Here is a 15,119-nt window from a genome sequence, read left to right as displayed (position 1 = left end):
TGTTTATATATAATTACATATATATATAATTTGTATACACATAACAAATTAATATATTTTAAATATATTATATTAATAAATTTACTATATATATCAATTTTCTTATTTTCTTAATTTATACTAACTAATATTAGTACATATCTAATAAAGTATTATTAGTTTTTGTTCAATATATTACTAGATTTTATCAAATATTTTAATAAAATTAAAAAAAATTATTATGTTATATTTATAAACTTTTTAATTTTATAATATTAATGAATTTTGAGCAATTAATTTATAATTTATGATATAATAAAGTTTTCAAAATATATAAAAAAATAATAAACAAAGAAAGACATATTTAAATTTTTAATATTATTAATCTCAGTGTGTACATATTTAATATTATTAATATATTACCTTAAAGGATTAATAAAAGTTTTAAAAAATGTTAATATATATATAATTAAAAATAAAAATATCGATAGAATTGTCCAACAAAATATTCTATTAGAAAAATTTCATTGGTAATGGATTATTCCGATTGAAAATATCGTTAAAAAATTTAGCGAGTTTTAACTTTTTTTTAGCCCCTAAACTTTTCGACGGATTTTCAATGGATTATTGTCTTTTGGAAAATTTCGTTGGAAATCTATTAGATATTCCGTTGGAAAGTTTGATGAGAGTAAATTTTTTTGAGGCCTTAAATTTTTCGACGGATTTCCAACGGATTAGTTTTCGTTAGAAAATTTCAACGAAAATCTGTTGGAAATTCTATTAGAAAGTTTGACGAGTGTAATTTTTTTTTGCACTAAAAAAAATTCTGATGGATTTCCAACGGAATTTTTTCAACTAAAAAATGCCATTGAAAATCCATCGAAAATCTGTTGAAAAAAATTAAAATAAATTTTCGTTGAAATTTGGTGGGAAATTTACAACCGAATTTTTTCCGTCAGAAAAAATCAGTTTTCTTGTAGTGAGATAAATTACAAAATTTCACTTATAGCTAATGAGATTATTAATCTTATGAGAAAGGATAGTATGAGGGCCATTTTTTTATAATAGACTTAAAAAAAGCATAAAATAAGAAGAGAATTCTGACAAAAATACTCTATTTATAATGTTGTTTAATATTGTCGTGGATGCCTAAGTGTCACAAAAAAAAGCTACCACTAATGGGTGGTTTAGGGGGCATTGTAGATGGACGTAATGGTTTGCTGCTATCCAACCTACAATATGATATAGCTATTTTATGCAAATTTGATTTGAAATTTTTACTAAATATTAAAAGAGTGTTAAGGCAATTTCATGTGATTTCGGACCGAGAATCAACTTAAAATAAAATTAAAATTTTTGTTATTGGTGTTGAACGAAGGTTATTGGACTCATGGGCTTCAAAAATCCAATCCAAGGTGGAGAGCCTCCCTAAGTCCTATTTTAGGCTACCTTTAGGTGCAAATGACAAAGTTGCGAAGGTTTGGACGCTTATCATTGGTAGATTTGAATCTAGATTGGTTGGTTGGAAGTTCAAGTTGTTGTTGATAAGTGATATCCTCCCTCGCAGTGTCAAGGAAGCCCTCGATAGAATCAAAGGAGGTTGTTATGGTGTGGTGCAGCTAATGATAGTAAAATGCATCTTGTCAATTAAGGTACAATGTGCACTTACAAAGATTATAGAAGGCTGTGCATGGTAGATCTGAAGCTAGAAAACAGTGCACTATTGAAGAAATGGATCCAAATGGCATGGTCCCTTGCGTTAATTATTACCAAATGTTAAGCTTCAGTTGTCTTTTCTACTTGGGTGGATGCGTATGGATGGCGGCGGAGTAGTCTTTTCTAGTCTTTCCCAAGAAAAGGGGCATCTTTGGCTAAGTCTTGTACCACTTTCTGGCACACGGACTCATCCACTTAATAATAATAATAATAATTAAAAAGGAGACTCCCTCTTGTGACGGCTCTTGACAGTGGTAAAGATATAAGAAATGTGCACAATACATGCAACAGTGCAAAGCAAGAATGTAGACTCGATCAATACACTAAATTGAAAAGAAAAAACATAAGAATGGAAATGAGCATCGCTAGATTAGTTTCGATTTGTTGTTGCTATGATGCGAAGACAAGAGCATTGAAGGAACTGTTTTCAACAAGATATATAAATTAAGATATACTAATCTAATTAGAATTAAATAAATTTAGTCAAATTACAATTCAAAAATAAAAAAATTTTAAAAAAAAAAACAACAAAAAACTTGGTTGCGTAAATAATTGCACATGTGCAATTATTACCCGGCTGTAGCTGCCAACGAAACTAACAACATATCAATTTTCAATATCAACTTTTTTATTAATAAATTGATAGGGAACCTACACCATGCTAAAAGTGATATCAAAATGAGGATTGGCTCTACATTGAACATTAGACTTAAAAAAAGTGTTGGGGTCCTAAATACTTCTTTATCTGCAAATTTATCCAATTTTGTAGCATGATTATTTCAACATAAAGTTGCTTCAACTTCCTTTGTGCTCTCATTCTCCCCTTAAATTTGCTTAAATCTCCTCGAATTTGAAGCGGGTAAAGGCATCAAAGGTTCAAAAAAAACCTACAAAAAAGCTAAGGAATAAAGGCATCTAGAGCTTCAGGCTTGACACGAGGGCTCTAGCTGACATCCTTTGGCGGACCCATCTATACAACAGTAAGTGTCACATGATACTACTCCATTATTAAAAATTTATATCAAATATATTATTTATCTAAAATTTTAGATAATTAGTAATAATAATTTATTAATTTTTTTATAATTTATAAAAAATAAGATAAAAAATTCTTGATCAAAAATAATTTATAAATTAACATTTAAATATTAAAAAATAAAAAAATTATAATTTAAATTTTTATGAAAAAAATCAAAACCTAAACTGTACTCTTTCTTTTCAAAAATTAAATTTACTTTTGAGACTTACAAAATAACTTATGTTGTTGATCTTTAGTTGTGTTTTTTATTTTTTTAAAATAATTCATATCAGGCACTAATCAACATCTTGAAATTAAAACGTTAATTTTTGATACTAGGTAAGCAATACACATGAACATCGTACAAATAAAAACCAATGTTGAGAATGTACATATAACCAGATATGCTAAATTAGTTGGCGATATGAAAGTTATTGATTGGTCGAAGGATATAGCAAGAAATGCAAGTAGTACTTGAAGAGAAGTAGTGAAACCAGGGGGGAAAGGTTTAAGGAGACCCAATGTTAGGAAATACGCTGCAATGAAGACAGTATAGCCTGGAATATAAAATTGAAGAAAATCAACTTCATCCATGACCGATGTACCCGGTAATTTTTGATCATATCCTACAGTGGAATTGGAGTTTGAGGAGCCATCACCTTGCCAAACACTACCAGGCGGGCTAATGCTGGCTTGGTAGGTAGCTGTTAGAAGCAATCCTAAAATTACTTGTGAGGCATTGCGATCCTCGCTTGATATACTGTCCATACCCTTAAAAATGACTTCTGATGCCTTTGTCACAGTCTTAAACATTTGTTCTTGAACTCTTGCCCTTAGCCAACCACGCAGAATATTAACGCTCTCTCTGTTATTAAGTTCGTGGGCAATAGCCAGTGCCGTCGGACCAGCCTCATTAGTAGCAAGCTTATCAGCCTTGCAGTTTAATAGCAGTTCGAGCATCTTCTTGATTGAGAGTATTGAGACATAAATAAAAGCCACAATCAATTGACCATGAAATTCAATACCAATTACAGAATCCATTCAGTTTTTAGTAAAAGTAAAATTAGTTAGAGGGATGAGATCCGACCTGGGGTTGATTATTACGTGCAGCTATGTGCAAGGCAGTGTCGCCATTCCTGCCTTTTTTGGTTCACCGCATCCTGACAATAGTCACTCTTCCTAAGCATCAGGCAGAGGAGTTCAAAAGCCTCTAATCTATTGTTCCCCGTTGCAATGTGCAAAGGAGTCTCGTTTTTAGTTGTCATATCTTGGATGCATTCAGGACAAGCCTCCAGAAATCTAGTTAAGAGATCAAGATTTTGCTTTTTCGTTATTGCATAGTGGAAAGGAGTCTCACCTTGCTGCCCTTTGACACGGACAAGATTTTTATCATTTTGCATGAGTTGTAACGCCAGCTCTTTATGTCCCTTTTCCACTGCGAGGTGAATGGGACTAAAGCCTTGTTGGTTTAGCTTCCTAGCGAATGACGCCTTTAAGATCATTATCTCCATTGCAAGGTCAATGCACCCTTGAGCCGCAGCTACGTGTAATGGAGTGTTGACAAACTCCATCTCATCAGTTTTCCTCAAAAATTCCATCTCTTTGGATTGATGCATACAATTCAACGATGTTTCCTTCTTGAGCAGCCATCCTCAAACTTTCTTCCATATCAAGATTAGCGAAATTACAATGAGAGGCCGAGAACAGAAAAGTGTAATTAAGAGAGCATGGAGGAAATTCCCTTAAAAATAAAGAGTTGAGCAGCTCCCATCCATCCGGTAAACACAGTGAGATGAGATGGCTTAGAACAATGATAAATTGATAGGTAGTGAGGGCTTAGGCTAATTAGAGTGTAATTGAAACGGCAATTGAAAGAGTAAACAGACGATTCATAGCAGTACCTTGACGAACTTACAAGGAAAAACGTGGCTGCTGTTTTGTCAACCGGAGGCAGAATACGGAAGTTCTCGTGCAAAAAAAGTAGCATACGTTATAAAATTTTCAATAATTAAGAGCACTAAGATGACAACTCTCTCTCATTACTATATCCTGGTTTTTAAAATATATATTGAAGGCTGGATAGCACTTGTGACTGTACGATATTCAAAAGTCCCATTGAGTGCCCTGGACAAAACTCAACTGATCCGGATTAAGATTCTTAATTCCCTCCCAGCTCCTCCCATCTTCAATTGATACAAAGGACAATATAGAGAATTGGAAATTTTTATTATACACGTGCTTGTCTTTATGCATTTGAGCATGCTTAGTGGGTCGTTAATGAGATTTTTTCATATTATTAAAATATTTAATTATACAAAAATTATGTACAAATCTATCACTGATAAATGTAAACGTTGTATAGTACTTTACAGTACACATGAGTGTTTGAAAAATCTTATGAGCTTTACGAGTTAAATTAGACTGGGAAATTTAGCGAGAAAAAATAGAAAAGAAAAGCCTATTAGTCCAAGCCTAAGCAAGATGTAAATCCAAAATTGCAAACAAGCATTTGAAGTTTAAACGATTTTACATTATGATGAAAATGGAAATAATTAGCGAAAGGATGCCATGGATGGCGACAAGGGATATGAAGATGAACATTTCTCTAGAAAAATCACAATAAATTCAATCACCATTTTTAAATTCATCTCAACATTCTATGCTGAAAATATCTATCTATGCAAAGGCCAATGCTAGAGGACGTGTATGTTTCCAGCCCTCTTAAGATAACACTGAGAGGGTGAGTTCTCCTGAACTCCTGTTAACCTTCCTTATTTTCAGCAGCCAATATAGATGAGCCCCAAATAACCAACACCCAGACGCAACAGCAATCACCAAAGTAAGCCAAATGAAATAAGTAAACTCTGCAGTTGGGGTTATGACCAGCGTCGACATGACATAGCAAATGACCAATGGCAGCAGTGGTAAGAGAACCACTTCACCATTGGGACCAATTATCAGAAACAGAACCGTAAGGAAAAGTGTGGTGAGAAATGCTGCAGTGTTTGGAACATAAAACCAAAGAAAATTACTTGTATCCATAACTGATCTACCTGCTCCACTCGGAACATGAGTGGAACCTGCTTCAGCTTGTCGAACACCACCGGGCGGGTTGAAAATGGCTTGGTAGGTTGCTGTTATTACTAACCCGGCTAGTACCAGGAACGCATTGCGTGTGTCACTTGGTATATTGAGTCTGGCCCTAGTTACAATTATCATTAATCTCTCAGAAAATTCAACCTTTGATCTAAAGAGCTCAGCCATGGGTGTGGATTTGGGAATTGAGGAAGCATTTAAACCTCCAGCCTGTCTTAGAATGTCCACAGCCTCCCTGTTGTCGACTTGCCCTTGGCATTGTAAAACATCAAAAGCCGTTAAACCACTCAAATTGATTATGTTCCTTCGAATTCCACATTCCAACAAGAGTCTTATCATCTGCTCCATAGATTCATATAAGAAAAAAGAAAAAAGAAATGTCTGTTTATTGACAAATTAAGTAAACATAAGGAAAAAATATTTAGACTTATTTAGTATACTTAATGAGAGAGGATTATGAGATCGTGCCTCTGCTTGATTTTGGATGTTGGATGCAGCTACGTGCAAGACTGTGTTGCCATCCTTGTCTTTCCAGTTCATGACTTCAATTTCCCAGAATCCACCATCTTTGTTGTGCGTCCTTCGTAGCCAACGTGCCAGGACTTCAAGCGCTTCAACATTGTAGTTTTCTGCCGCAATATGCAGAGCAGTTTTACCTCCAACAGTCACATCGTTGATGCATTGAGGGCAAGCCACAAGAAATTTAGCCAAGAGATCAATGTCTCCTAGTTCAGCTGCGTAATGCAGAAGGGTCATACCTTTTTTCCCCTTGACTCGAACCAGGTCTTTGTTGATTTTCAGGAGCTCATATAGTAACTGAGTTTGGTGTTTTTGCAAAGCAAGGTGCAATGGGGTAAAACCATCTGGATTAATCTTTGAGGCAAACGATGGCTTCAAGTTCATAATCTCCACTGCCAAATCAACTTGCCCTGCAGCTGCAGCTTCGTGCAGAGGAGTATCAATGAAAGGAACCGCATCGATGCGCTCCAAAAGGTGTGGATCTTCTTGAAATTGCTCGTATAGGGCGTCGATGTTTCCTGTTCGAGCAGCTTCCCTCAATTCCCAATCCATGATGCCTGGAAAAATCTGCTGCAACAGTGTTATCCATGCATTGACAAATAAACTGCTAAAGGGTGTTCGTCTTCTTCACTTTCTTTGGCAACAATCTTGGAAGCTAAGATATTCTCAGATTCTGTGTCAGGGTCTTTTAGCCTCCATAAAGATCGACAACAAGCATACAATTTAAGTATTGGTTGGCTTTGAATTTAGCTTTTGGCTGATGTGCAATCTCCTAAACTATTTTCATCGCCCATTACATTAATGTACTTTTAAACCAAGGTGGTATTAAACATGTCATGTGTTCCAAAAAGAAATATATATTATATATACATATATATATATTACAAATAAAAAGATTATGTTGAAGAATGCCATTAATTTTAAATTTTATATTATTATTTATCGGATTTTGCCAATTAATACTTTAAAAAAACTTTTTAAAATTATAATATTAAGTAAAATATTTGTCTGATACATTAGAATTTATAACAAAAGTGTTACTATAAATAAATATATTAATTAACTGTAAAAAGTACTCTAGGGATTTGTAGCAAAACTTTATTTTTTATTTTAAATACTAGTATCAGCCATACCCCATAGCTCAATGGCAAAGATACTAGGCGTGCAGATTAAGAAAAGCAGAGCATGTATAGCATCTCTTTTACATTTCTTTATTGGAGAACTTCCAAAGGTTGGGTAAAGGAATCCTATACAATCGGCCTTTATGCCTTCTAATTTACTTTAACTTTTGCATTTTAATTCATTTAACTAGATTGAATTTACCAATTTAAATCATATTATATTAGAAGCTCAATTATTGTAGGATATATTGAATTTTAGATAAAAAAGTAAATTTTCCACACTTATCTTTGCATGTGTGTATATATATAGAAATTTAGTTCAATCGATTAAGTATTCCGTGATTAATAAATGTACATATCTTAAACATAATTGAAATTTAATAATTGTAAAATTGAGATGAAAAATAATTATAAAATGATATAAATCCCCGTTAAGAGGTTATCTTGAAAGTCGGATTGAAATTGCCCTAGTCTTTCATCCCAAAATAATTATAGAAGAGTTCCCATTACTGTTGCCCCTTGACAGGGTAATGCTTGTGAAATTGAACTTCCTTCTGTAGTGGAGTTAATAAATTTGGGGGTATTGGAGCTAACAGCTTCTGAGGTAGATGAACTACTGTTATTTCCCTGCGAAAACACCTCCAGGCGGACTAAATGAAGCTTGGAGAGTGGCTATTATAATTAGCACAGCAACTACCAGAAGACTAAACACACAGTAATAGAAGAAATACATGTACTCCACCTATCGTTACTACTGAACTTTTTTCTTTTAAAGCAAAATATTTGTTTTTATATTGCTCAGGTACTAAAGCCCTCTCGTGTGCCTATATTAACTAACTACAATTGCTCATATTCTTTTATTTTAATTGCAATACCTAAGCTTGGCCAAAAAAAAAACGCTAAATCAGTTGGCGCTATGAAAGACACTGATTCGTTGAAGGATATAGCAAGAAATGCAAGTTGTACTTGAAGGGCAGTCCTGAAACCACAGGGAAAAGGTTTAAGAAGGCCCAATGTTAGGAAAAACGATATTATGAAGACAGTGCAGGCTGGTATAGAAAATAAGAAAATCAATTTCGTTCATGGCCCATTTTCCCGGTTCTTTTTGATCATATCCTTCAGTGGAAGTGGAATTTGAGGAAGGATCACCTTGCCAAACACGACGAGGCGGGCTAACACTGGCTTAGTAGGTAGCTGTTAGAAGCAATCCTAAAATTACTAGTAAGGCATTGCGGTCCTCGCTTGATATTCTGTCCATACCTTGAAAAATTAATTCTGATGCCTTTGTCACAATCTTGGAAATTCGTTTTCGCAGCTTATATCGAAGGCTTGAAGCTCCTGCAGTTGACCATCCACGCAGAATATTAATGCTCTCTCTGTTATTAAGTTCGTATGCAACTGCCAGTGCCGTTGAACCAGCCTGATTAGTCACAAACTTATCAGCCTTGCAATTTAGTAGCAGTCTGAGAATCTGTTTGATTAAGAGTTTGAGACATAAATAAAAGCCACAATCAATTGACGATGAAATACAATCCCAAATTAAAGAATTCATTCTTTTTTACTAAAGTAAAATTAGTTAGAAGGGATGAGTTCTGACCTGCGATTGATTATTGCGTGCGGCTATGTGCAAGGCAGTGTCGCCATTCCTGTCTTTCTGGTTCACCACATCTCCACAATCACCACTCTTCCTAAGCAATCCGGTATAAGAGTTGAAGAGCTTCTAATCTATTGCTTTCCGTTGCAATGTGTAAAGCAGTCTGGTTTGTGGTTGTCATATCTCGAATGCATTCAGGACAAGCCTCCGCAAATCTGGCCAAGAGATCAAGGTTTTGTTCTTTAGTTATTGCAGAGTACAAAGGAGTGTCACCCTTCCTCCCTTTGACACGGACAAGACTTTTATCATTTTGCATGAGATGTACCGCCAACTCTTTATGCCCTTTTTCCACTGCATGGTGAATGGGACTAAAACCTTCGCGGTTTAGCTTCTTAGCTAACGAGGGCTTTAAGATCATTATCTCCATTGCAAAATCAATGCACCCTTGAGCTGCAGCTATGTGTAATGGAGTGTCAACAAACTCCGTCTCATCTATGTGCTTCAAAACATCTCCATATCTTCGGATTGATGCATATAATTCAACAATATTTCCTTCTTGAGCAGCCCTCCTCAAGCTTTCATCCATATCAGGAGAGCCAATTTACAATAATAATGGAAATGTAGAACAAGTAATAGAGAGAGTGGTCAGGGTTCTTGATAGGAATGGAAATCCCCTGCTCCCTTCGGAGGTCCAAGGAAATTACAGAATACGAAAAATTGCATAAGTTGGTCAAACAAGCAAGCCTCACACACTCTGCTTTTGTGAGACCAAATCTGCTTGTACGCACCCTATTACTTGCCTGATTGGTGGAGTTGTCTTTGTCAAAGAAACTACCTAGCAAAAATGGTAATGACACACGCTTTAGCCTTTTTAAGTCAACGCTTGGATCAAGACTTATGTTGGATTGTTTAACTCAAGCAGCTGAAGTTTTTTACAAGAGAAATGATTAAATGAAAATTAAAACCCAATTATCATTTAATAAAAAGATTAATAATATGTAAAAGTTAACTCATGAAAATGATATATTTATTACATTTTTTAATTAAATTTACCGACTATTATAAATTTTTTTGGACGAAAATTCTTTATTCATAATATTTTAATTTAAACTGTCATTATATATTTATTTTTGTCAACTATAATTATCAATTAATAGTAAGATTTGTATTATAAGTGAGAAAGAATTATAACCATATAGAAGTACTTTATGCAAATGAAGCAAACTCAATTGCATTTGTTAATAATCATATTAAATTGCCAGTATATAAATCACTCAATTTCATTCTAATTGAGAGTGTTAACAGTATTTGAGGTCTCACAAGTTATTATCTTTCATGTCTTTTAGCCTTATAATTTGGAACTTGGGGCCTGTGCATATATTTATTATTTAATTATTTTATTGATGTAAAGTTAACTTTTACATATTCTTAAAGTCTTCCGTTACCATTTGTTTGAAACAAAATAATTTTTTATCTCAATGAAAGTGAAATTTTATTTATATTTTTTGAGAGAAACTGATTATGAATAGATCAGTACATGCTTCTATCCTGTAAAGAAAAAATAACATAGTTGAGACAGATAATGTCTCCACCCAGAAAATACATGGGTGAAACATCAGCTGAGTATCAACACATGGAGTGGGCATAAACCCTCACCCAAGCTCCATCAAGAGAACCCGGTCAAATCCAGATAATTCTTCCAGAGCCAAGCAATAGAACTTCACAAACTTAAATTGAGCTTAACCAAAACAAGAAATCATTGCTAATTTCGATACAAAAAAAGACTCCCCCTTCAAGAGGCCCGGAGGAGACGAAGGAACCAAACAGCTGAAGAACATAAGTATTACATGATGATCACAAGGAGAAATTAGACCTTAATATGGATTCGACATTTAGCACAGCTGGAGTAACAATGCAAGAAGCAATACACAAAAAGGAAAGAAGTTGTACGAGGCAAAAAATCTTTCTTCTGGGTACAAATCTGCAGAAAACATAACCGGCAATCCGGCAAGCCACCAGGACAGCTATTAACATTGACAAGCTGTAGTTAACGATGGAGAGAGCATGATACGATAAGTGCAAAGATTTAGGGGAAATAAGATATTGCAGTTTCCATGAGACGACAGCTACTAAAAGCATGTAACAGGAGCCGAAAAGGGAAAGTGTTATGAGAAGAAACAAACAGATTGTGCGACTTGGGAGGAGATATGCTGTTAACCCCAGTGCCACCCAAAAGGTTAAAGTGTTGTATAACCAAAACATGGAAGATACATCTACTAAATCTGTGAAGTCCTGCGGAGGATTATGGCCACCCATAGGAAGATTTTCTTTATGCGAAAATTTGGGAAAACTAGAGACTTGGTACTTCTGGGATAAAAGATTGTCACCCTTCTTAGGAGGATTTAATGAGGCATCGTAAGTGGCTGTTATAATTAGCACGGTCACTACTAGAAATGTGTTACGCATCTCATTTGAGATACCCTTCTTTCCACGAGCTGCCATTATTGCAAATTTTTGAAAATATGACATCTTTGATCTGAATGAATTGATGTTGATTGAAGAGTTGGGATTTTTTGGAAACAAGGAACCACGCAAACCTCCGGCTTTGATTAACATATCCATAATCTCTTTATTATCCACTTGCCTTTCATTCCTTTGGCGTTCTAATACGATATCTAGAGCCGTTAATCCCTCCGAATTTTTGGCATTGATACGGTCTTGACTCAAATTTTCCAGCAACACTTTTACCACCTGATAATTGGAAAAGCACGAAATTAATGTTCATAAAACTAGATCTCTTATCATATAAGTTAATTGGAGTCAATGAGATAGCTAGCATACCTGAGGTCTACTTCTGATAGCTGCAATGTGCAGAACAGTGTTGCCTTCAATGTCCCTCCAACTCAGTAGTTCGTTTTCCCAACGTTGGGCAGCTTCATGGCAGCTCCTTTGGAGCCACCCCATCAAGACTTCAAAAGCTTTAAACATGTCGTTTTTGACTGCAAGATGGAAAGCAGTCTCATCTCGAACAGTCACATCTTCAATAGCCTCAGGGCAAGCCTCAAGAAACCTGATGGAAAGATCAAGGTTTCCAGTTCCAACTACATGGTGCAGAGGAGTCAGGCCCTCCCTCCCTTTGACACGCACAAGGGCTTTATCAAACTTTAGGAGTCGAAGCACTGCTTGGGTTTTGTCATTTTGCAAAGCTAAGTGCATGGGGCTAAACCCAACTTGGTTTAGCTTTCTTGCAAATGATGGCCTTAAGTTCGTCATTTCCATCACAAATTCAATATGCCCAGCACATGCTGCTAAATGTAAAGGTGTATCAAGAAAAGGAACCTGGTCAATACGCTCCAAAACATATGGATCTTCCTGGATTAATTCATACAAGACGTTAATGTTTCCTGTTCGAGCAGCCACTATCATCCTCCAATCCATTAATAAATTATGCAGCAATATCCAGGCTACTGAAGACCGATGCAACTTGCAAGAAAAGATTAGAGCAGTTTAAAGAATAAGGAAATAAAGAATAATATAGAAAGGAAACAGAACCGATATATAATACCCCTACCCTAGAGGAGTTGCCTGAAATGATGAAGTAAATCACTGAGCGAGATGTGCGAACTCTTTGGTGTACTCAATGAGAAGGGACGCAGTAATAAGAAGTTGATAACTATTTGGAAAATCAAAATTGTCATTATCACTTTTTCCTTAGTGTCTAATAAAAGATTACGCGATATCATGTCGTAATTTATTTCACGCTTCTTTTGTCAAATAATTATCTTTTGGTCAATCAATTACTGTTTGAATTGAAAGAGGTGATAACGATAATAAATAATATAAATAATGAAATTGACAGTTTGAATAGAAAGAGGTAAATAATGATAATAAATAAGATAAATAATGGAAATGTAGAAGAAGTAATAAAGAGGGAGTGGTCAGGGTTCTTGATAGGAATGGAAATCCCTTGCACCGTTGGAAGGTCCCAGGAAATTACCCGGTAAGAAATATTGCCTAATTTGGTCAAACACGTGAGACTAATCGGTCTACCTCAACCGTTACTTGGACGGCCAGTAGACATCTAACTTCCTCAAATTTAAGTGACAATTTCTCTCACTTTTCCGATATTCATATGACAATCAGAACTTTTTCCATTCATGAAAATAAAAGCAATTAAATATGAAAAATTAGTAAAAGAGTTACTGATTTAAATATTTTCTGTTTCGTTGGTACTTTTATTTTTCTTATTTTTTGTTATTTATTTTTATTTTTTAATTTCTATAAAAAATAAAAATATAAATCAAACGAATTTGTTTTTTTCGAAAAGAAAATTTTATTCGTCTATAACTAGTAATGTCATAACAAGTCTTCAATGTGATTGGCGAAGACTTTAGTGGCATAGAGAACCTGGTTGGGTATAGTCCACTGTACAGATACAAGAGAATCATTGCCAACTAGATGAATAAGTTTATAAGAGAAACATCCTGGAGATACTTGAGGATTCACATATTTATAACATTCAAAAATCTTGATATTTGTGTGAATCAAGGGGAAGATCTTGAAGAATATAATATTTATTTGCACTTAAATTTTTATCATTACTTAAAAATCAAATTAACAAGTGGAGTTTTAGTATATTTTATGTAAAAGTTTGACGTAGTCTTCTCTTTTTCTTTTTTTCTTTTTTTTTTTTTGATTTTCTTGTGCCCAAAGCACAACGGGGAACACTTGAATGTCAATGTGATCGATGAAATATTGATGATCTTCATCACTTCCACCAATTTCGTTGGAAGATCAAGTAATTCTTCCAAGTACTAAGCTTGGGTCCCTATGCAAACTCTGCTCGTACCTAACATATTGCTTGCCTGACTAAAGAAGCTGTCTTTGTCAAAGAAACTTCCGAGCAAAAATGGTAATGATACGCGGTTTTAGCCTTTTAAGTCAACACTCTCTCTTTTTCAAGTAGATCAAGACTTATGTTGGATTGTTTAACTCAAGTAGGCAATGATTAAATGAAAATTAAAACCCAAATAACATTTAATAAAAAGATTAATAATATGTAAAAATTAACTCATGAAAATAATGCATTTGTTACATTTTTTAATTAAATTTACCACCCATTATAAACTTTTTTGGACTAAAGTTCTTTATTGATTATATTTCTAAACTGTCATTTTATATTTATTTTTATCAATTATATTTATTAATTAATAATAAGATTTGTATTATAATCGTATTGAATTACTTTATTTGCAAATGAAGCAAACTCAATTGCATAAATTAATAATCATATTGAATTGTTAGTATATAAATCACTCAATTTCTTTCTGATTGAGAGCTTTAACATTATTTGAGGTCCTATGAGTTATTATTCTTCATGTCTTTTACCCTTATAATTATTGGGAACTTGGGGCATGTACATATATTTATTATTTAATTATTTTATTAATTTAAAGTTGATTTTTAAATGTTCTTGAACTCCTCTGTTGCCATTTATTAGAAAAAAATAATTTTTTTTCAATTAAAGTGATATTTTATTTTATATTCTATGGGAAACTGATCATGAAAAGATCAATACATAAGGAAGTAAACCTCCAACATGAAAGTTTCACCATCTAACAAGAGATAGAGAGAGGCTTACAAGCCAAATAAATGGATATAAGTACCTACCCAAATCAGAGAGGGAGAGAGAGCTTCAATGAACAGTAAATTTGTAATTAGGGTGATCATTGATATTTATGTAAAGGATATACAGCAATGCAAACCATGCTTAGCACAAAGATCATCTAAGCAGCAGCAGCATCACTCAATAGCGCAAAGAAGCGACCCCATAGCATTAATTAGCCATGAAAAAGAAGTGTCACTATAAACAACAAACTGAAATTACCATGTGGACACCATACATGTCAATTATTCTTATCACATGGACACGTCATCGTGACAAAAAATTAAATAAAGGAAAATAAAAGATAATTTAAAATTTTTAAAAATTATTTTAATTTTAATGTGAACATATCCAGATAACAAGATACCTGACATGGAATACTGTGAAAGTTTATTATCTTTTAACAGTTGA

The 15,119-nt window shown here is 34.0% G+C and overlaps 3 protein-coding genes and 1 pseudogene across 3 annotated transcripts; all 4 read right to left on the bottom strand.

Annotated features, from left to right (window-relative positions):
* Positions 1-3,013: 3,013 nt before the first annotated feature.
* Positions 3,014-4,381, bottom strand: LOC110425292 (uncharacterized). The gene is given in 4 exon segments (XM_021440168.2): positions 3,014-3,673; positions 3,801-3,845; positions 3,847-4,306; positions 4,308-4,381. Coding segments are annotated over 4 exon segments (1,239 nt in total).
* Positions 4,382-5,250: 869 nt separating this feature from the next.
* On the bottom strand, positions 5,251-6,903 carry LOC149526622 (ankyrin repeat-containing protein BDA1-like). Its single transcript, XM_089785068.1, has 3 exons — positions 6,278-6,903; positions 5,767-6,148; positions 5,251-5,649 (listed from the first exon to the last, which is right to left on the bottom strand). The coding sequence occupies exons 1-3, from the start codon at positions 6,878-6,880 to the stop codon at positions 5,435-5,437; spliced, it is 1,200 nt and encodes a 399-aa protein (XP_089641194.1). The 5' UTR covers positions 6,881-6,903; the 3' UTR covers positions 5,251-5,434.
* Positions 6,904-8,286: 1,383 nt separating this feature from the next.
* On the bottom strand, positions 8,287-9,629 carry LOC110425488 (uncharacterized; annotated as a pseudogene).
* A 1,268-nt stretch (positions 9,630-10,897) lies between these two features.
* On the bottom strand, positions 10,898-12,550 carry LOC110425288 (ankyrin repeat-containing protein BDA1-like). The gene is made up of 2 exons (XM_021440165.1): positions 11,885-12,550; positions 10,898-11,794 (listed from the first exon to the last, which is right to left on the bottom strand). Exons 1-2 carry the CDS (start codon positions 12,479-12,481, stop codon positions 10,898-10,900), a joined length of 1,494 nt encoding a protein of 497 aa, XP_021295840.1. The 5' UTR covers positions 12,482-12,550.
* Positions 12,551-15,119: the final 2,569 nt, after the last annotated feature.

Source organism: Theobroma umbraticum, unplaced genomic scaffold (genome assembly GCF_002168275.2).
Source record: "Theobroma umbraticum cultivar Fairchild unplaced genomic scaffold, ASM216827v3 scaffold_81.0, whole genome shotgun sequence".
NCBI classification, from domain to species: Eukaryota; Viridiplantae; Streptophyta; class Magnoliopsida; order Malvales; family Malvaceae; genus Theobroma; species Theobroma umbraticum.
Note: the sequence above shows the minus strand (reverse complement) of the source record. Positions and strands in the feature narration are given on the sequence as shown.

Coding starts and splice junctions, on each gene's coding strand:
- LOC149526622 (XM_089785068.1), bottom strand. CDS start 6,880: ATGGATTGGGAATTGAGGGAAGCTGCTCGAACAGGAAACATCGACGCC. Junction 6,149..6,277: donor ACATCCAAAATCAAGCAGAG/GCACGATCTCAT, acceptor TCTATGGAGCAG/ATGATAAGACTCTTGTTGGA. Junction 5,650..5,766: donor TCATGTTCCGAGTGGAGCAG/GTAGATCAGTTA, acceptor CCAATGGTGAAG/TGGTTCTCTTACCACTGCTG.
- LOC110425288 (XM_021440165.1), bottom strand. CDS start 12,481: ATGGATTGGAGGATGATAGTGGCTGCTCGAACAGGAAACATTAACGTC. Junction 11,795..11,884: donor CTATCAGAAGTAGACCTCAG/GTATGCTAGCTA, acceptor TCCAATTATCAG/GTGGTAAAAGTGTTGCTGGA.